The sequence below is a fragment of the Haliaeetus albicilla genome, chromosome W (genome assembly GCF_947461875.1).
Source record: "Haliaeetus albicilla chromosome W, bHalAlb1.1, whole genome shotgun sequence".
Lineage (NCBI taxonomy): Eukaryota > Metazoa > Chordata > Aves > Accipitriformes > Accipitridae > Haliaeetus > Haliaeetus albicilla.
This window is the reverse complement of record NC_091515.1, coordinates 19147415-19170799: the sequence shown is the minus strand read 5'-3', so window position 1 is coordinate 19170799 and position 23385 is coordinate 19147415. Positions and strand designations below refer to the sequence as shown.

The 23385-nt window shown below is 42.9% G+C and overlaps 1 protein-coding gene across 7 annotated transcripts in view; it reads right to left on the bottom strand.

Annotated features, from left to right (window-relative positions):
- Positions 1–23385, bottom strand: part of LOC138683431 (adenomatous polyposis coli protein-like) — a 148769-nt gene that overhangs the window by 53113 nt on the left and 72271 nt on the right. For all 7 annotated transcript variants that reach the window (XM_069775168.1, XM_069775166.1, XM_069775165.1 and 4 more), the window contains one exon: positions 9234–9317. In XM_069775168.1, coding sequence (XP_069631269.1) covers positions 9234–9317 — 84 coding nt within the window. The remainder of the gene's footprint in view (positions 1–9233; positions 9318–23385) is intronic.

Below are 23385 nucleotides of genomic sequence, written 5' to 3'. Positions count from 1 at the left end.
ACAATAGCTCCCCTGCAGCAGGGAGTTGGTAACGATGGGCCGGTGTATGTAAAAGTGCCCTTTTCGGTTACGGATTTGATGGCTTGGAAGCAGGCAGCTGGAGTATATAGAGAAGATCCTGAGAGAGTAGGCAGAGTGGTGAATACTATAATTAGAACACAGAATCCAGACTGGAATGATTTACAGGTGATTTTGGATAATTTGTTAGATGATACAGAAAAGCAGATGGTATTAAAGACTGGCAAAGCACAGGCAGAAGTGGCTGTACTGAGTGGGACAACAGGTGGAACATTAGAGCAGAACTTTCCGTCTGGGGATCCGCAGTGGGATCCAAATAACAGAGAACATAGAGAAAGGTTGACTCGGTATCAGAAATGGATTTTATATGGAGTTAAATATGCTATGCCTAAATCTTTGAATTGGTCTAAATTATATGAGGTGAGACAAGATAAGAATGAATCTCCCTCAGCGTTTCTGGAAAGACTGAAGGAGGTTGCCAGAAAATATACTGATTTAAGAGTAGATACAGAGGCGGCTCAGATACAGTTGGCTTTGATTTTTATGGGACAATCGGCACCGGACATAAGAAAGAAACTTCAGAAGCTGGAGGGAGAGGATCCAAGGAGTCTGAATAAAATGTTGGAGGCAGCATGGAAAGTATATAATAACAGGGAAAAAGAGGAGAGGAAAATCAGAGAAAATAGATTGTTGGCTGTAATAGCAGGAACAGCAGGCAGAGGACGAGGTGGAGGAAGAGGACGAGGTGTTTATGGACGAAGAGGATCAATGAATTTTAGCAAGCGGAATTTCAACACCCCCTTAGGAGCGAATCAGTGTGCTTTGTGTAGGGAGGAAGGACATTGGAAAAGAGACTGTCCTAAAAATGAGCAGTGTTCAGGGGGAAATATTCAGAAAGAGGTAGCCAGAATGATGGTTTTGGATGAATGAAGGGGACCGAAGGGGAACCCAGCTGAGCCTCTGGTTATAATTAAGCTGGGAGAAAAAGAAGTTAAGTTTTTAGTGGATACAGGAGCAACATTTTCGGTATTGAATACTTGTAAAGGAAAAATTGGAACAAAAACAGCAAATATAATAGGAGCAACAGGGAAAGAGGAAAACAGACCATTCCTGCAACCTCTGGATTTGAAATTTGGAAACAAAATAATTACACATGAATTTTTGTATGTACCAGAATGTCCGATACCCTTGTTAGGAAGAGATTTGTTATCTAAATTAAATGCACAAATTGTCTTTGAGGAAGGAGAACTCCTTTTGAAAATACCTGAGTCAAAAACAGGAGAAATCATGATGGTACAAGAAAAAGTGGAAGAGCAGGAAATTCCACCGGAGGTGGATTTTGCAGTGATTCCTACAGTATGGGAAACAGATATTCCTGGTAAATCAAAATTAGCAGCACCTGTAAAAATAGCTTTAAAAGAAGATGCAGGAACAGTAAAAATTAAACAATATCCAATCAAACCAGAAGTTAGGGAGGAGCTGAAGAAATTGATTGATAAATTTTTAGAGTACAAAATTTTGGAGGAATGTGAGTCTGAATATAATACTCCTATTTTACCAGTTAGGAAACCCTCGGGTGAATATAGGATAGTGCAAGATTTGAGAGCAGTGAATCAAATAGTCAAGGACATATATCCTGTGGTTGCAAATCCTTATACGTTGTTAACAGCGTTAAAGGAGACTCATCAGTGGTTTACAGTGCTTGATTTGAAAGATGCTTTCTTTTGCATACCTTTGGAGAAGGAAAGCAGAAAGTTGTTTGCTTTCGAATGGGAAAATCCACAAACCGGGTGAAAGATGCAGTTAACATGAACAAGACTACCCCAAGGATTTAAAAATAGCCTGACAATTTTTGGAAACCAGCTGGCAAAAGAACTTGAAATCTGGAAACAGGACAAACCGAGGCCTGAACATTTCCTTCTACAATATGTGGATGACATACTGATTGCTACAGAAGAAAGATTTACCTGCATACAGGTAACCATTGACCTTTTGAACTTTCTGGGACTAAATGGGTACAAGGTATCCAGGAAGAAAGCCCAAATAGCATGTCAGACTGTGATATATCTGGGCTTTGAGATTTCAAAAGGGCAGCGACAATTGGGAAAAGGTCGCAAAGAAACCATTTGTGGTATACCTGAGCCGAAAAATATCCATGAACTTAGAGCGTTTTTGGGAATGGCAGGGTGGTGTCGTCTTTGGATCATGAACTATGGTCTAATAGCTAAACCATTATATGAGGCCCAAAAGAACTCTTCTTTTGTTTGGGGTCCAAAACAGCAAATGGCCTTTACAGAGTTAAAACGCGCTTTAATGTCTGCACCTGCTTTAGGCCTTCCTGATTTAACTAAAGATTTTCAGTTGTTTGTTCATGAAAGACAACGCCTGGCGCTTGGTGTGTTAACCCAGAAGATGGGAAGCTGGAAACGACCAGTCGGATACTTCTCCAAACAACTGGACACAGTGAGTAAAGGATGGCCAAATTGCCTTCGAGCAGTGGCTGCAACAGTAATGATCATACAAGAAGCTCGGAAATTGACTTTGGGAAAAACAATAACAGTCTATGTCCCACATATGGTGAAAACTGTTTTAGAACAAAAGGGGGGACACTGGCTATCTCCGAGCAGAATGATGAAGTACCAGGTAATATTAACTCAACAAGATGATGTGATTTTGAAAACAACTAACCTGGTAAATCCAGCGGTGTTTTTAAGTTCCATACAGGAAGAAGGACAATTGGAACATGATTGCTTGGCTGCTATTGAGTATGTTTATTCCAGTCGTGAAGATTTGAAGGATGTACCATTGGAGCAACCGGACTGGGAACTGTATACAGATGGTAGCAGCTTTGTGGAGCAAGGAGTCTGATACGCTGGATATGCGGTAACAACAGACACCACAGTTATAGAAGCAGGAGCATTGGCAAGTGCAACCTCAGCTCAGAAAGCGGAACTTATTGCTTTGATTCGAGCTTTAGAACTGAGCGAAAAGAAGAAAGTAAACATCTGGACAGACTCAAAGTATGCTTTTGGAGTGGTACATGTTCATGGAGCATTGTGGAAAGAAAGAGGATTATTGTCCTCTCAGGGATCAAATATTAAACACCAAGATGAAATTTTACAATTATTACAAGCAGTTCAGAAACCTGAACAAGTAGCAATCATGCACTGTAAAGCACACCAAATTGGAAACACAAAAGAAATTGTTGGAAATAATTTAGCCGACCGAACGGCAAGAAAGGTAGCAAAGGAACGAGCATTCCAAATGGCATTAATTCCTTCCAAAACAGTAACCCTTCCTAGGGAAAAAACAAAATATTCAGAAGAGGATAATAAGTTAGGTCAATTATTAAATGCTAAGAAAAACCTAGCCGGATGGTGGGTAACACCTAAAGGGCAGGTAGTAGTTCCACCCTTTTTGATGAGAGAAATAATTCAAACAAAGCATCAGGAATGCCACTGGGGAGCAGAAGCTTTAGTAACCTCTTTACAAAAACAGGTGGTATCGCTCAAAATGTTAGGAATGGCTAAAATAATAATTGCAAAATGTGAAGTATGTTTGAAAAATAATCCAGTAATCAGGAAAAAGGTTCAAATGGGTTGAATAAAATCTGGTACAGAGCCTGGAGATTATTGGCAAGTAGATTTTTCAGAACTACCTAGGCAAAATGGGTATCGATACATCCTGGTAGGGGTTGATACTTTTACAGGATGGCCAGAGGCTTTTCCCTGTCGTTCCACACAAGCAAAGGAAGTAGTCAAGTGGTTACTACAAGAAATAATTCCAAGGTTTGGAGTTCCTATTGGAATTTCTTCTGATAGAGGTCCACACTTTGTTGCAGAAGTAGTCCAAAATGTTAGCAAAATTTTGGGTATCACATGGGATTTGCATACCCCATGGAGGCCACAATCCAGTGGGAAAGTAGAAAGAATGAATCAAACCTTAAAAAGGCAAATAAGTAAAATTTGCCAAGAGACTAATTTAAAATAGCCTCAAGCACTTCCATTGGCATTATTACGAATCAGAGTACAGCCAAAGAGTGGAACCTCAGTCAGCCCTTATGAATTATTGTATGGGAAGCCTTATGAATCCCCAGAACCTAATCCAAACATGCATGTAAAAGGGAAACAAGATGTGTATAACTATTTGCTTTCCTTAGGAAAAACTTTGACTGCAATTCGAAGAGCAGTGGTATGGAATAGACCATTATCCCTGGAAGCTCCGGTGCATGACTTTCAACCAGGAGATTATGTCTATGTGAAAATGTGGGCTTCTGAAACCCTGCAGGAACGCTGGAAAGGTCCCTTTCAGATACTGTTAACCACCTACACGGCTATTAAGATTGCGGAATCAGATGCTTAGATACACTACACTCGAGTGAAGAAGGCACCTACTCCATGGAAGATTATTAGCCGTGACCCAAAGACTTTAAAACTGACTTTGAAACAAATATTAACTCTCAAGATAGTAGTGGATAAATGTTATGTAAATAATGTGAAAGTATTGAAATAATTTTCAACACTTTCAAAGGGGGGAATGTTGCAAATATTTTGATAAAAGAAATTAAAATCTAATTATAAAGGAGTTTGGTTCGATTAAAAAGTAGAAATTATGAAGCATAGGTATGGGAGTGTTAAGTTTGAAATGTAGCCATAGGAACTTAGGAACTTAGAAAATGTATAATGTGTAACCATAAAAATTCAAGTATTGTTTAAAATCATCTAACCACAGAAGCTTTGACAAAGATTAGTAGTCTTGTAGTGTTTGTTTTAGAAACTGAGGAAACCGTTATGGACACCAGTTTGCTGCTTGGAAACACCTGAGAGGTCAAGAAGCGGACGAGTGAGGAAGACTATGAAAGACCACCAGAGGACTCCTGAAGACCACCAGAGACCTTCACTGCGCCTGCGTAAAGGACATTTACATATGCTAATGATTTCCCAGAAACCTAATGAATATGTATAACCTTTCCTGGAAACCTAATGAATATGCATGAATAAGTTTTGATATAAGGTGTATTGTTTTGGTGTTCAGGTGTGCGTGGTTCGTGAGAGGACTCACCCGCACACCCGGCCGTCAATAAAGAAATGTCTGCTTATCTACACTAAATTGGTGTTGATAAGTTCTTTATTCCGAGTTTTCGGCAACACTAATACCTCTGGTAAAATGGTATTTGGAATGGGGAATTCAGCATTCTGTAGCGCTACAAGTGGCATTAGCGGGGTTTGGAGGTACGATAAGTAATCAATATCCAAAGCATAAGTTGTGGTCACTGTTGGAACAGCAAACCTTTGAGCAAAAACCATGGAGGTCGGAAACACCTGTACACGGGGTAACAGTGTTTACTGATGCTGGGAAAAAGACAGATATGGCCGCCTGTACGTGGAAAGATGCTAACGATCAGTGGTGTGAGCATGTTGAAAAGGGAGAGCCTGGGGATTCTTTACAGATGTTAGAATTAAAAGCGGTGATTTGAGCACTGCAGCATTGGGCTAAGGAGCCGCTGAATATCATATCCGATTCTCTTTATGTAGTTGGGGTGGTACAAAGGATGGAAAGAGCAATGGTAAAGGAGGTCACAAGCAAAAGATTGGGCATGTTGTTTTTGTCATTACTACGCTGCTTGAACTCTCAGAGTGTAGCGTATTTTATAACGCATATAAGAAGTCATCAAAAGCTACCAGGTTTGTCAGAGGGAAATTAAAGAGCTGACCAATTGGTTGCAGCGGCATGGGAGCCTCCTCCAGGGAATCGTTTTCAACAAGCACGGCAATCACATGAGTTCTTGCAGCAACCCGCTAGGATGTTAGCAAAGCAATTTGACTTACCACTCACTGATGCCCAAGGCATCGTTAAAGCATGCCCCGATTGTCAAAAGTAGGGGCTGGGCCTGGGCTGCGGGGTTAAGCCACGAGGTCTCTTGCCATTGCAGTTGTGGCAAATGGATGTCACCCATGTCATGTGGTTTGGTGCAAAGAGTTATGTGCATGTGTGTATTGATACCTATTCTGCTGCCATGTGGGCCACGGCACAAACTGGAGAAAAGGCCTTACATGTTGAACAACATCTTCACGCTTCTTTTGCAGTGCTGGGTGTGCCTAAAGAAATTAAGACGGACAACGGCCCGGCTTATGGTTCTACATGATTTGCTCGATTTTGTAATTTGTGGGGAATTCACCATGGTACGGGTATTCCACATCTTCCCACAGGACAGGCTATTGTCGAACGGGCCAACCAGACCCTAAGGAGCATGCTGCAAAGACAAAAGGGGGGAACCCAGGGCTTACTTCCAGAGGAACGATTGGCCAAAGCCTTATTTGTGCTAAATTATCTTAGATTGACAGGTGATCACAAAGACCCACCAATGGTAGTGCATCATGCTCTTTTACAGGCGGAAAGGACGCAACAAAGTACAGGCATCATGGTAATGTATAAGGACCCAGAATCCAGGAAATGGTGCGGACCAGCAGAAGTAAAACTTACTGGGAGAGGGTATATGTGTCTGCTTACAGATCGAGGCCTTCGCTAGATCCTGGCTAAGTGGGTCAAGCCATGGCTTCGCACTGATGCTGGGTCCGGAATCGTCCCAACGGCAACTGGCACGGTACCAGCGGGTGCTGGAGCCACTGATCCGACAGATTCTGGCTAACAGAGTATTACACTTTAGAGGACTAGCGGACATTGAGTCCTTCAGAGAGGTTTTTGGTTAAGGCATTATAAGGAAGTATATGATTTATCGCTTGTAGAAGACTTAGGACAGCGTGCTTTATTGTATATAGAACTTGCATTAGGTAAGAAGTGTGTTAAGCATAATTTGATTAAACATAGTGTGATTACGGGAAGACAGTGTGGGGTAAATGTAAAAGTTAGATAAAGCCAAAATTAGGGGTAAGGTCATGGTTTTAGTTAAGAATCTAGAAACAGGGCACTGGGAAGGTCCATTTCCATTAATAACCTGGGAACGAGATTATGATTGTGTTTCCACAGATACAGGCCCACGACAGACTCCTGTTCGATTTGTACGACCATCATCATCTGGAACATCCTAGATGGTGCGGCAATATGAATACCACCTCAGCCAAAAACTAATGTATAGGTCACCTTGGCTAACATAACAGGTCAAGATCCTCTGTGCATTGTAACCGCATCACAAAGCCCATGAGCCAATAGGGAGGCTGGCTATGACTCGTGCAGCGTGCCTGGCCAGCGAGCGCATGCGTCATAGGCTCCCCATGTTGCAACCGAGGCGGATTTTTGGCACCCGCTGTCCACGTGTGCTGAAACCCGTTCCTCTGCAAATGTATAAATACCAGGATTTTCCAAAGAGCATTGGGCTGGTGTACGGTGAGGCCATCGTTGCCTCTGTGGGGACGCCCACGGAAAGCTGGCACCTACCGATTGCTGGGCTGAGTTTGCGGAGCAAGACGGCACAAGAATGTATGGATGGTTCATCTTCCTCATAGTCCTCATGGTTCGGGTCATTAGGGGTAACGGGTTGGCTTAAAGAGTTATGGGCACTGTTGTAGTTATTGTGATTTTAGCTATTGTAATAATTTTACCCTGTTTAGCTTGATGAGAAAAATGGCATCCCAAGTTATTAAGCAAGCCTGGATTGCTCAAAAACAAAAAGGGGGAATTGTTGAGGATTTCTTGGCTGGGTGAGGGCATGTGAGCAATCCAGCCTTTAGCTGGGAACGAAGCATAAGTTTACAAAGTGCTGAAGCGGACAAGGACGCTGTGTCCTTGTACGCTGGGAAAAGGAAGATAAGAAGAGCCTGACAAACAACTCCTGGATGCTGAAGAATGAGATAAGTAACCGCTGGACACCTCAAGAAGAAGCTTGAACAGCCAATAGAGGATAAGATAGCGCCGCGTGAAATGGGGTAGTGTACCAATTAGGGTAGTGTACCAATTAGAGTATTGTATAAGGTGCGTGCATAAGCGCATAAGGTATATAACTGTGCTAAAAGTTGTAGAAAATGGGCTTCACTTGATCACATTGGTCTGTGTGTGATGTCCCCTGTGGATCCTCCGCCGCAAGACCCCATTACTGTTCGGACCACAAAGCCCAATGCTAATGTCATTTAATTCAGTTGCTTAAAGCAACTGTGCAAGTCTGCTAGTCTGATTTTAGGAGACTTATACAAACCAAACTAGGAAACATTTTACTATGAAAGCAAAAGTCACTTCCTCCAAAAAAACAAATCCATGTTTTACCACAAGTAAGTGTGCTGACAGAATTAAATGAAAAGGTTAGGAAAATAAACCAATAATTTAATTCTCCAAAATGTTTAGTGATTTTTAAAAGCAGCAATCAAGGGCATAAATCAAACAAAATTGCAGCTGGACTGGCTAACATGTCAAAAGACTAGGCAACTTTAATTATACACACTACAGTCAGCTTCACTTATAATACCAGATTTTCCCCAAAAAACTGGAATTGTGAAATAATTTATTTTCTACAGTGGGAAAATCTCTATCCCTTAATAATTCAAAAGTTGCCCTGAACTTTCACAGTAGTTATTTTGGGCAAAGACAAACAATAAAATATTCAGGTCCAACATACAATTTATAGTTAATTTACAAGTATGAGAAAGAGTTGAGCTTGTAAATTAATTTCCACTGTGAATGCAGTTTTTGTTAATGACAATTATTATTATGGACTTTGCCATTTACAGGAAACATTATCTTTTACTTCTTAATATAGAACCCAATACTTAAACACTAAAAACATGCAAGGCTTCTCTAATGAAGTCTGACAGAAACTGTATTCGCCCTTTTTTTCTTATCTCAAAAGATAAGCAAACCATGAAGCTGCTTATCAGAGATTCATATTTAGAAAGACATGCAAAACTGTTATAATTATTTGCTAAAGCCAATGCTTGGCCTTTATAATACATTGCACTTTGACCTTTTTATTGAAATTGCTAGTTAAACTTTTAAATTATATATAATTATTGATTAAAATTCAACAGTAGTATAAAGAATATTCCAAGTTTTCCACCATCAGTTCATTGCTAACAGAGCAAGTAACATGCTACCAAATTTTATTCCCAAGGCAGCTACAGCCTATGAATATTGACTAATTTATGAACCATGACATCACTTGCTGATACAAATAATGCTGCCCACCAATATACTCATTTAAGTAAATATTTGCTTTTTTAAAAAGATACATATCCTAATCAAAAGAAGGCAAGAAATTGCTCACTAACCTCTGCTTCAGCTGCTTGTGATTGCAGGAGCTGTCGTATACAAAGAACATCCTTCTCTATTTGTTGAATCCTCATCACCCTTACCTGAAATGAATGTATTTTCATGTTTGATTTTTTTAAAAAAAATCCTTATAATTACTGTACAGAATGACAATGAGAAGAGTTCATTGCAAATATAGCTGACTGCAAAACAGAACTACTTCATTCATATAGTAATTCCACAAATGTTCTTGACAATAAAAAAACAGGCATGATTGCAAACATTCAAAATGAAATGGGTAGTTGGGTTTTTAATAAAACTGACACTAATTTGGATATAATATTAGATTGTTATACAGTACAAGCCCAGGTATAGAAAAACATTTCAGTAAACTTGCACAATTTTCCTATTTCTGAAATTGACATTCTATGCAGGTTTTTAGCAAATTATTTAATCTCAAATGTTAGACTTCTACTTGCCTTACAGAGATTTGAGAGAGATTTATATTTGCAGATTGTTCTGAAGGTATAAAATCCTGAATGTCTTTGATTATTTTCAGTTACTATGATGATTTGGGAAATTTGCCTATGCACAGCCTCTGAATATTTTCTGTTCCTACAAATTCCAAACAATTTACAGGTTTAGTAAAAAGAAAACTACATACTGCTTCTTTGGTTTGTCTGAGATTTTATAGATATTTCTGATGCAAGTCTTTTATAGCTATATTGACACTTCCCACTGCAATCATTCTGTGGTTAGTAAATGGAATGTTGAAAAACCGAACTTTACAGGATACATATACTCTATGTAAGTTATACTGTAGAGCACAGGATGCATTATGAATCTGTGAAACAATAAGTGAATACAATAAGTGATATATCCCTCTATCAGCTTGATAATAAATTGACTTTATTTGACTTTAAAAGTGGGCAGAAAATAATTAGCCCAATAATATCAGGACAGAAACAAAACACTGAACTGATTAAATAGGACTTTGTTTTGTATAATGGATAGCGTAAAAATCGAATGCACAGTTTAAAAAAAAAAAACCCTGATCATTTTACCTGAATAACATTTACAGTGCTATACTAAAAGAGGAAAGGCTTTGCGAATCTAGCAGACACCGCAAGGATCAGCATTATAATCAGCCTTATTTAACATTTTATAATCTGAAGATGGAAGTAAGATAAACTTTTAAAAAAGCTGCAAATGCCAAAGAACACACTTGTAAATTGTAATAGAAACACAATATAATCTAGAAATTTTAGAAACACAGAAAAAAATATAATCACAAAGAACAGAATGAATTTTTAAAACATGCAGGATAATAAGCTGTGGGAAAAGCATCCTAAACATCAACACTTAGTGGAGTTACAAATAGTAAACTATAAATTAGATATTTGTCTGTAAAGCAAAGTATCAGAAAAAAAGGCCAATAAAATTTGAAAGCTACACACACAGAAGCCTCAGCATGACATGAGGCAGACAGCTAATTCATTCCCCTTCTCTCTTGGATCAGGAAATTCTTAAGTATTAGAAAGATAATAAAATTATATTACTGGGAATAACTATATATTGGTGACATGATGCACAACTCACATAACATATCTCTCCTTTTTGTCTTTAAAAATGACTTAAATTTTCCCCAAACTGAGTTTCTTTCTGTTTAACCAGTAATTTATTTCATAAAGGACATTCAGAGAAACTGAGTATATGTATATATACAACTAGAAGAGGGGATTTTTTTTTTCCAGAAGAAAAACAAGTAAAGATTACATGATTTGTCCAGTATCAATGATGAAGTTCTTAAAAGGAGAGCAATTCAGTCTATATCTCCCAAATTTTAGTCCAGAGATTTAAACATAAGAACGTTCTTCTCTCTGCTTATTCATTATTTGTATTACAGGGGACTTGAGGAGATCCATCAACCATTTTGCACCAAACACTGTACAAGCAGAAAAAAGAATGCATTTTCTGCCCCAAAGGGTTTACAGTCCAAAGACAAATATACAACAGTAGAGGTATACAGTCAAACAAGTACCAGGAATCAACAGTGGTAAGTTTGATGAACAGCAATCAAAACTCTAAGAATCTAATTTAATTTGTTCAATAATGAACCTGAAATGAGCCTAAAGTCAGTAAATCACTGAATGAAGACAAATTATACTTTTTGCTATGTAAACACAAAATAACAAAGCATAGCAGTAGGAATAATGCTGAGCTTTACTTAGATGAAGATGATAAGGGAAAGGCAAAAAACATCAAGAAAATGTCCATATTACTGGGTATCTTACAAGACACCTCAAATTTGCGTGGCCAGGAAGTCAAGGGAGGTGATTCCGCCCCTCTACTCACCTCTGGTGAGTCCCCACCTGGAGTACTGCATCCAGCTCTGGAGTCCTCAGTACAAGAAAGACATGGACCTGATGAAGTGGGTCCAGAGGAGGGCCACAAAAATGATCAAAGGGATGGAACACATCTCCTGTGAGGAAAGGCTGAGAGACTTGGGGTTGTTCAGCCTGGAGAAGAGAAGGCTCCAGGGAGACCTTATTGCGGCTTTCCACTACTTAAAGGGGGCTTATGAGAAAGATGGGGACAGACTTTTTAGTAGGGCCTGTAGCGATAGGACAAGGAGTAATGGTTTTAAACTAAAAGAGGGTAGATTCAGACTAGATATAAGGAAGAAATTTTTTACGATGAGGGTGGTGAAACACTGGAGCAGGTTGCCCAGAGAGGTGATAGATGCCCCATCCCTGGAAACATTCAAGGTCAGGTTGGATGGGGCTCTGAGCAACCTGATCTAGCTGAAGATGTCTCTGCTCATTGCAGGGGAGTTGGACCAGATAACCTTTAAAGGTCCCTTCCAACCCAAACCATTCTACGATCCTATGATTCTATGATTAAAAACTCAAACAGTTTAATAGTATAGAAGACAAATGGTTCTAAACTACATAATAAGAAAAAGATTAAATAATAATTCTACAATAATTTTAATTACAATAATTTTATACAAATATTTTATTTAATAATTTATTATTAAATAAAATAAGAAAACATTATCTCAGTACTCTGCATTATGTGAATGCTATGTCTATTTTTACATTAGTTAGTCATTTGATTACTTGTGCTTTTGCATGAATAGGAATGAACTTACAAGTATCTGAATGCATTTAGGAATGGTTTTAACTTTAAAATCCATACAAGAAACATCACTTTTTATTCCTATTTGTTCATAGTATATTCCTATTCATTTTATTACATTTAATCATCACCATAAGATCTATGGATACAGTATCTTAACATTTAAAATTAGAAATTTTTTGGATTTCACTGCCCTAGTAAGAATTCTAACAAAAAAAATTCCTCTCTTCACAGTGATAGAAAAATAAACACTTACTAAAAAATAAAAATAAGGAATAGAATTTTGCTTTAAAATACTTTGTTTTAAAAACATGGATAATATTTTTTTCGAATAAAAATATAACATAAAAAGTAGAGAAAATTATTAATGGGTTGGTCTGCATTACATTTACAATCAAGACAAATGTACAAATCTAATACTGCTGAAATCTTGATCTCTGCAAGACTCCAGGTGTACTGGATATGGCTGGGATGGAGTTAATTTTGTTCATAGCAGCCCCTATGTTGCTGTGGTTTAGACTTGTGACCAAAACAGTGTAGATAACACACCACTGTTTTAGCTATTGCTGAACAGTACTTACACAGTGTCAAGGCCTTCTCTGTTTCTCACTCTGCCCCCACAAAGCAAGTAGGCTGGGGGTGGGCAAGAAGTTGGGAGGAGACACAGCCAGGATAGCTGATCCCAATGACCAAAGAGATATTCCATGCCATATAATGTCATGCTCAGCAATAAAATCGGGGGAGGAGGAGTCTTTCCAAAGTCGCCGTTGCTCAGAGACTGGTAATTGACTTTGCATCACTTGCTTCCCCCTCCATTTTTCCCCCTCTTCACTTACTCAACTGCCTTTATTTCAACCCATGAGTTTTTCTCGCTGCTGCTCTTCTGATTTTCTCCCCAATCCTGCTGTGGTGGGGAGTGAGTGAGCAAGTGGCTGTGTGGGTGCTTAGTTGTTGGCCAGGGTCAACCCACAACAGTTCTTTTTGGCACCCAACATGGGGCTTGAGGGGTTCAAGATAACAACAGATTCGATTGGAGTGTGTTAGACTGAATTCATAGCTGTTACACCTGTTTAGGTGTTGCTTGGCAGGCTGTTACTTGCTGTTGCTGGTCACGATCTTAACTTGTTTGCTCTCAATACTGATTTATTTGTTCCCTCATCTGCTCCGTTGATTGTTCCCTCTCTTGCTGTACATCAAACACCAGTGCCTGTTAATGGCTGCTTTCACCTTTTGCTGTATTCTTTATCACTTTGTTGTGTTTTGCCTGGGAGAGCTATGATAAAATCACTGGCCTTTAGCCTAATCTGGTATTTGGGACCTCCACTGCTGCTGTCCCAGTACTCCAGGAAGCATCTTCTGGAGACAATTAACAATTAAACCTTTTTCCTTTTCTCCTCTGGGAGCCACTTTGTGGGGCAAATGAAAAATGGCACCTCCCCCCTCTTCTCCAGGATAGGTGTTTCCTCCCTTGTTGCAATGGCCCTTCATTTTCTTGAATATCCCAAAATGCTCGTATTGGTGTGCACCATGAATCTGATTTTGGCTTTTCCTGAGGTTAACCAACGCCACACAGGGATGTGCCCTGAGGTTGGGAATGCCACGAAGGGACATGCCCTGAGGCAGTCGAGTCATGGGCAGCAAAGTGTGGGGGAGAATTTGGGTAAGTGCCTAGAATGGTTTTCACCTACAGTGATCTGGGACTTCACACCCAAACAGGCGCAGAATCCTGTTAAAGCAGCAGACCACTTGAAGAAAGGATGCCTTGTCTATACCAAAGAGACATAACTTCTCACACTGTGTTGGGCTCTGGCCTACACCTACCGAGCCTCTGTCCAGCACCCTTAAGAGAGCAAGAGGGTCTCTGGATCTGAGGACATACAAACAGATGCTGTGGCGAAGCCACAGACTCAACCCTAAACTGTAACAGTCGCGTCTGTAGTGCAGAAGAAACAATGGCAGCAGAGGTTGACCCAGTTAGTAAGGGAGGAAGATGCTCTTCCTGAGAGGGAGCATGAGGAAGAATCAGAAGATGCAGCCTGTTCTGCAGCAGTCACAAGAACAGAAGGGGGAAGAGAGAGAAATCATAGAACATGTAGAAACCACCCAGTCCCTATACCTGAGTGAGCTGTGAGATATGCAAAAAGATTACTGCCACCAGCCAGGTGAGTGAATTATCAGCTGCTTGTTCTGATGCTGGGATACTGGGGCCCATAGTCAGGAATTAGAGGGTGTCCTGGTTTCAGCTGGGATAGAGTTAATTGTCTTCCTAGTAGCTGGTATAGTGCTATGTTTTGAGTTCAGTATGAGAAGAATGTTGATAACACTGATGTTTTCAGTTGTTGCTAAGTAATGTTTAGTCTCAAGTCAAGGATTTTTCAGCTTCTCATGCCCAGCCAGCAAGAAGGCTGGAGGGGCACAAGAAGTTGGCACAGGACACAGCCAGGGCAGCTGACCCAAAGTGGCCAACAGGGTATTCCATACCATGTGATGTCACGTCTAGTATATAAACTGGGGGAAGTGGGGGTAGGGGTAATGCCGCTCAGGAACTAACTGGGCATCGGTCGGTGGGTGGTGAGCAATTACATTGTGCATCACTTGCATATTCCAATCCTTTTATTATTACTATTGTCATTTTATTAATGTTATCATTTATCATTATTAGTTTCTTCTTTTCTGTTCTATTAAACTGTTCTTATCTCAACCCATGAGTTTTACTTCTTTTTCCTGATTCTCTCCCCCATCCCACTGGATGGGGGGGAAGTGAGTGAGCGGCTGCGTGGTGCTTAGTTGCTGACTGGGGTTAAACCACGACAGAGGGTAGCGATGTCCAGCAGCTGGGATCCCTAGCTAGGGACTGGGGAATCAGAAAAGGGATCATAGGAGGGGCAATAATCAGCAGCTTCCAAAGGTGGCTCCTGTCAAGTGTGAAGGCAAGGTAACTTCTAAAAGGAAGATGTTGTAAACTACCAAGGCAATTAAACCAACACTGAGGGAGGTGCCCAGTATCTGAGGGAATTAGTGCTGGTAGAGATGATCTACAGTGTCGTGGTTTAAGCCCAGCTGGCAACAAAGCACCACGTGGCTGCTTGCTCACTCCTCCCCTCCCCCGGGTGGGATGGGGAGGAGAATCGGAAGACAAAGATAAAATCTCATGGTTTAAGATAAGAACAGTTTAATAGGACAAGACAAGGAGAGAAGAAATAATAATAACAATAATACCAATAAAAGAATATATAAAGTGATTCATGCACAATGCAATTGCTCACCACCCAGAACGCTATGCTCAGCCTATTCCCGAGCCAGATCCCTCCTCCCCCGGCCAGGTCCCCCAGTTATATACTGAGCATGACTTCAGTATGGTATCGAATATCCCCTTGGCTAGTTCCATTCGGCTATCCTGGCTGTGCCACCTCCAGCTTCTAGTAAAAATTAACCCCATCCCAGCTATCCTTGCTGTGCCCCCTCCCAGCTTCTTCTAAAAATTAACCCTATCCCAGCCAAACCCAGGACATGATCCACCCCCTATTCTATACCATCTATGTCATGGCCAGATCCTACACTTTCCAATTATATACCATCACTTTTCCGTTCTTTGCTATATATGTATAAACAGTTATCATTCCCCTAGTCTATGGGCCATACCTCTAATGTGTCCATTGAGTTCATTTAATCCAAGACTTTGGATCTCCTGTCGTAACAGTCTCTCAGGGCAGGAGAGACGGTGTGTGGTTTTGCATTGTTGCATGCTGCATCCGGAGCTTGCAGATGGGTTTGCCTTTGCCTGAGGCAGCACTAACCCAGACTGTCTTCCCTAACATATTCTTCATGTGCACTAGAGGGACTTTATCCCCTTCTACAGTATGTAAAAGTTCTGACTCGGCAGGGCCACTCCGATTGGCAGCTCTTCTGGTGTTGACTAACCAGGTGGCTTTTGCTAAATGTGTATCCCAATGTTTGAAGGTTCAAAACCCCCATTGCTCCCAATGTAGTCTTTAACAGTCCATTGTAGCATTCAATTTTCCAGGAGGCTGGTGCATGATGGGGGATGTGATACACCCACTCAATGCCATGCTCTTTGGCCCAGGTGTCTATGAGGTTGTTTCGGAAATGAGTCCCGTTGTCTGACTCAATTCTTTCTGGGGTGCCAAGTCGCCACAAGACCTGCTTCTCAAGGCCCAGGATAGTGTTCCGGGCAGTGGCATGGGCCACAGGATATGTTTCCAGCCATCTGGTGGTTGCTTCCACCATTGTAAGCACATGGCACTTGCCTTGGCGGGTTTGTGCGAGTGTGATATAGTCAATCTGCCAGGCTTCTCCATATTTATATTTCAGCCATAGCCCTCCATACCACAGGGGCTTCAACTGCTTGGCTTGCTTAATTGCAGCACATGTTTCACATTCATAAATCACTTGTGCAGCAGTATCTACGGTGAAGTCCACCCCTTGATCACGAGCCCATCTATATGTTGCATCTCTTCCCTGATGGCCTGAAGTATCATGGGCCCACAGAGCCATAACTAGATCACCCCTATGTTGCCAGTCCAGGTCCACCTGAGCCACTTCAATCTTGGCAGCCTGATCCACCTGCTGGTTGTTTTGATGTTCTTCAGTGGCCCGACTCTTGGGTACATGAGCATCTATGTGATGTACTTTTACAACCAGATTCTCTAGCCGGGACGCAATATCTTGCCACAGTGTGGCAGCCCAAATGGGTTTGCCTCTGCACTGCCAGTTGCTCTGCTTCCATTGCTGTAACCACCCCCACAGGGCATTTGCCACCATCCATGAGTCAGTATAGAGATAGAGCACTGGCCACTTCTCTCTTTCAGCAATATCTAACGCTAGCTGGATGGCTTTCACCTCTGCAAACTGACTCGATTCACCTTCTTCTTCAGCAGTTTCTGCGACTTGTCATGTAGGACTCCATACAGCAGCCTTCCACCTCTGATGTTTTCCCACAATGCGACAGGATCCGTCAGTGAACAGGGCATATTGCCTCTCATTTTCTGGCAGTTTATTATACAGCGGGGCCTCTTCAGCACCTGTCACCTCCTCCTCTGGTGATATGCCAAAATCTTTGCCTTCTGGCCAGTCTGTGATCACTTCCACAATTCCTGGGCGACTGGGGTTTCCTATGCGAGCTCGTTGTGTGATCAGTGATCCACTTACTCCACGTGGCATCAGTTGCATGATGTGTAGAGGAGATTTTCCCTTTGAACATCCAGCCCAGCACTGGCAGTCGGGGTGCTAAGAGGAGCTGTGTTTCAGTACCAACCACTTCTGAGGCAGCTCAAACTCCTTCATATGCTGCCAATATCTCTTTTTCAGTTGGAATATAGCGAGCCTCAGATCCTCGATATCCTCAACTCCAAAACCCCAGGGGTCGGCCTCAGGTCTCCTTGGGTGCTTTCTGCCAGAGATTCCAGGTAGGGCCATTCTCCCCGGCTGCAGTATAGAGCACATTTTTAACATCTTGGCCTGCCTGGGCTGGCCCAAGGGCTACTGCATGAACAATCTCCCGCTTAATTTGTTCAAAGGCTTGTTGTTGTTCAGGGCCCCATTTAAACTTCTTCTTCTTCTGGGTCACTTGATGGAGAGGGCTTACAATCAGACTGTAATTTGGAATATGCATTCTCCAAAAACCCACAATGCCTAAGAAAGCTTATGTTACCTTTTTGCTAGTCAGTGGAGACATAGCTGCTATTTTGTTGATCACATCCATGGGGATCTGATGACATCTATCTTGCCATTTTATTCCTAAAAACTGGATCTTCTGTGCAGGTCCCTTGACCTTACTTTCTTTTATGGCAAAACCAGCCTTCAAATGATTTGAACTATTTTCTTCCCTTTCTCAAAGACTTCTTCTGCTGTGTCGCCCCATACAATGATGTCATCAATGTATTGCAGGTGTTCCAGAGCTTCACCCTTTTCCAGTGCAGTCTGGATCAGTCCATGGCAAATGGTGGGGCTGTGTTTCCACCCCTGGGGCAGCCGATTACAGGTGTACTCGATGCCCCTCCAAGTGAAAGCAAATTGTGGACAACACTCTGCTGCCAGAGGGATTGAGAAAAACGCATTAGCAATGTCAGTTGTGTCATACCACTTAGCTGCCTTTGACTCCAGTTCGTATTGAAGTTCTAGCATGTCTGGCACGGCAGCACTCAGCGGTGGCGTGACTTCATTCAGGCCACGATAGTCTACTGTTAGTCTCCACTCCCCATTAGACTTCCGCACTGGCCATATGGGACTGTTAAAGGGTGAGCGAGTTATGCTGATCACTCCTTGGCTCCCCAGTCAACAAATCAACTTACGGATGGGAATCAGGGAGTCTCAGCTGGTGCGATATTGACACCAGTGCACTGTTGTGGTAGCAATTGGCACCTGTTCTTCTTCAACCCTCAGCAACCCCACAACAGAAGGGTCTTGAGAGAGACTGGGCAAGGTGGACAGCTGTTCAATGCCCTCTGTCTCCAAGGCAGCTATACCAAAACCCTACTGATATCCCTTTAGGTCCTTGAAATACCCTCTCCTGAGGCAGTCTATGCCAAGGATGCACGGAGCCTCTGGGCCAGTCACAATGGGGTGTTTCTGCCACTCGTTCCCCGTTAGGCTTACTTCAGCCTCCAATAGAGTTAACTGTCGGGACCCCCCTGTCACATCAGAAATACAGATGGGTTCTGCCCCTTTATATCTTAATAGTACTAAGGTACGTTGTGCACTAGTGCCCACTAGAGCCTTATATTCCTGTGGATCTGACATACTGGGCCATTGAGTCCACACAGTCCAATAAACCTGGTTGTCCCTTTCCTCCACCTGGCTGGAGGCAGGGCCCCTCTAATCCTGGTCTGAGCATTCGTTACTCACCTTTTGTAAACATGAATCAGAAGTCGCTTCAAGAGGATCAGAAATGAGATCAGCCCTTCTACTCCGTCTGGGGGACTGCCTGCTGGAAACTGGAGGAGCATTCTTCCCAGAAGAATTCCCTTTTGTGATTGTTTTTCCTTGCAACTCACATACCCATGCCTCTAGGGTTGAGGTAGGCTTTCCATCCCACTTCCTCATGTCCTCTCCGTGGTCTACAGAGGTAAAACCATAGGGTACCCCGTGGTGTGTACCTTCTACATCCTCTCTCTTGAGCAGAGGAACGCTTACTCCTAACAGTTGAGAAATGTGCTTGTAGAGGTGGGAAGTAGGCCATATCCTCTTTGAATTGCTGGAACTCCCAGGACAGTTTCTCCACAGCCAAGATGCAGGCTTGTAAGGAGGAAGAGAGATTTTCTTCATATTGCCGGAGTTGGACAGCCATTTCATCTACCGTTTGTCCCTTGCCTTCTTTCCAGGACATTACTGCCAATGAGATGACATATGACAGTGGTACACCCCGTACAACTTTCCGCCACATGGGTTGTGTGCATTGGACTTCATCTGGATCTTTGGGTAACTGCTCGTTATCCAGATCATTATAAATCACCTCCAGCACAGCTAATTCCCTCAGGTACTGGATACCTCTCTCCATGGTGGTCCACTTGCCTGGGTGACATATAACATCTTCCTTGAAGGGGTATCTTTCCTTCACACCTGACAGAAGTTGCCTCCAGAGGCTGAGGGCTTGTCTCATGTTCCCAGTCCCCTTATCAATGGATCCCAGCTGCTTGGCTTCCCTACCCTCTAATTCCAAACTATTGGCCCCATTATCCCAGCATCGGAGCAGTCAGGTAACAATGTGCTCACCTGGGTGGCGGCTGAAATCTTTTCACATATCTCTGTCGTGGTTTAACCCCAGCCAGCAACTAAGCACCACGCAGCCGCTCGCTCACTTCCCCCCATCCAGTGGGATGGGGGAGAAAATCAGGAAAAGAAGTAAAACTCCTGGGTTGAGATAAGAACGGTTTAATAGAACAGAAAAGAAGAAACTAATAATGATAATGATAACACTAATAAAATGACAACAGTAGTAATAAAAGGATTGAAATGCATAAATGATGCGCAGGGCAATTGCTCACCACCCGCCGACCGACACCCAGCCAGTCCCCGAGCGGCGAATCCCTGCCCCCCACTTCCCAGTTCCTAAACTAGATGGGACGTCACATGGTATGGAATACCCTGTTGGCCAGTTTGGGTCAGGTGCCCTGGCTGGGCATAAGAAGCTGAAAAATCCTTGACTCTAGTCTAAACACTACTGAGCAACAACTGAAAACATCAGTGTTATCAACATTCTTCACATACTGAACTCAAAACATAGCACTGTACCAGCTACTAGGAAGACAATTAACTCTATCCCAGCTGAAACCAGGACAATCTTGCAGCTCACTCAGTGATAGGGATTGGGTGATTACCTCTGGTTCTGCCTCTTCCTCCTGTTCTCGTGATGACCCTGGTTCACCTTCATCCCTCACTAAGCGAACTGATATCTTTGTATATTTCTTCTGTATGGGGGCGACTGATACTGGCACAGGTTGGTTCTCTGGCTCAGCTGCAGTGCTTGTCACCAGGGTTTGAGTACCCACAGTGCCTGTTGCCAGGGTTGGGGCAGCTGCAGTGCCTGTCCCTCTTTTTTCCCTCCCTTCCCCCTGAGAGTGCTGCATAATATTGAGCAGTGTTTGGTAGATACTGGCCAGGGCCCAGCACAGTGCAGTAAGTTGTGCCTTTCTGGAATACCCACAGCATTTTCCTTTCAAATATTCTATCATTTTATCAGGGTCCTGTAGTTGTTCAGGAGTGAAGTTCCAAACCATTGGAGGTGAAAAGTTCTCTAGATACCTGCCCATATTCTCTCACATGCCATGCCACCCATGACTATCCAACCTTGGGGCAGATCTCTGGTTGGTATTCTTTGTAACCCTAAACAAGACCTGAAACACATTCAGGAGACATAGCAATAAGAGCATGCTGGCTTGAATGTCCCAGAGATATTGAAAAAATATTGAGATATTCTTAAAAGCTGTTGTAATTAGCCTGAAGGAGAAAGGGGAGGTGAACGAGCGGGAGAAAGTATCCCCCCTTGTCTTCCCCATAGATTGGTTGTGATTACTAATAAATTCCGAGAGAAGGTGCCAGAGTTATGGGCATGACAACAATGCCGCATACGAATACCAGCTTAATATTATGACCAGTGATGTAATCATATCATAAATCGCAGCCCATGTAGAAGACCATGGTGAGGCAGGCTGTCCCCCTGCAGTCCATGAAGGTCCACAGTGGAGCAGATATCCACCCTGCAGCCCATGGAGGACCCCATGCTGGAGCAGGTGGATGTGCCCTGAGGGAAGCTGTGACTCTGTGGATAGGCCACACTGGAGTAGGTTTTATGGCAGGAGCTGTGGCCTCATGGGGGACCAGCACTGGAGCAGTCAGTTCCTGAATAACTACACGCCGTGGAAAGGACCCATATTGAAGCAGTTCGTGAAGGACTGTCTCCCATGGGTGGGACCCCACGCTGGAGCAGGGGAAGAGCATGAGGAGGAAGGAGCGGGAGAGACAACGTGTGATGAACTGACCGCAACCCCCATTCCCCATCTCCCTGTGCCTCTCGGGGGGAGGAAGTAGAGAAGTCAGGTGTGAAGTTGAGTGCGAGAAGAAGGGAGGGGTGGGGGGAAGGTGTTTTTAGATTTGTTCTTATTTGTCATTACCGTACTCTGACCTTTGATTGGCAATAAATTAAATGAATTTCCCCAAGACAAGTCTGTTTTGTCCGTGACAGTAATTGCTGAGTGATCTCCCTGTCCTCATCTCGACCCATGAGCCTTTCATCATATTTTCTCCCCCTGTCCAGTTGAGGAGGGGGATTGACAGAGCGGCTTGGTGGGCACCTAGTGGCCAGCCAAGGTCAACCCACCACATCTGTGTTGGAGGCTGAGGTGAGCTTAACAAGGGACAAGTGGCAAAAGCACCCTATTGTGACCAGACCAGGGGCCCCGTGTATCCTTGGCTTAGGCTACCTCAGGAGAGAGTACTTCAAGGACCCAAAGGAGTACTGGTGGACCTTTGGTGTAGCCACCGTGGATACAAAGAAAATTAAACAGCTTTCTACCTTGCCTGGCATCTTGGAAGATCCCTCCATTGTAGGATTGCTGCGGGTCAAAAAAAAGCAGGTGCCAATTGTTACCATGATGGTGCACTGGCAGCAATATCACACCAGCCGAGACTCCCTCGCTCCTATCCATAAGTTTTTTCATCAATTGGAGAGCCAAGGAGTGATCAGCAAGAATTGCTCACCCTTTAACAGTCCCATGTGGCCATTGGGAAAGTCTGATGGAGGGTGGAGTATTGTGGCCTGGACAAAGTGACACCACTGCTGAGTGCTGCTGTACCGGACATGCTAAAGCTCCAATACGAACTGGAGTCAAAGGCAGCCAAGTGGTATGCCACAGTTAATACTACCAATGCATTTTTTTCAATTCCGTTTGCAGTAGAGTGCAGGCCACAGTTTGCTTTCATGTGCTGTCCAATACACCTGCAATCGACTGCCCCAAGGGTGGAAATACAGTCCTACCCTTTGTCATGGACTCATACAAGCTGCACTGGAACAGAGTTATGCTCCTGAACATCTGCAAGATATCGATAACATCATTGTGGGGGGCAACAAAGCAGAAGTGTTTGAGAAGGGGAAAAGAATAATCCAGAGCCTTCAAAAAACTGGTTTTGCCATATAAAAAAGGTCAAAGGACCTGCACAAGAGATCCACTTCTTGGGAATAAAACAGCAAGATGGGCATCATCACATCCCAGTGGATGTGATCAATAAGATAACACCCATGTCCCCACCAGCTAACAAGAAAGAAACACAAGCTTTCCTAGGCCTTGTGGCATTCTGGAGAATGCATATTCCAGGTTACAGTCAGCTTCTGAACCCTCTCTATCGAGTGACCTGAAAGAATAACTCTTGACTGGGGCCCCAAGCAGCAACAGGCCTTCAAACAGATCAAACAGGAGATGGCTTGTGCAGTAGCCCTTGGGACAGTCTGGACAGGATCAGATGTGAGAAATATGCTCTACACTGCAGCCAGGGAGCATGGCCTCACCTGGAGCCTCT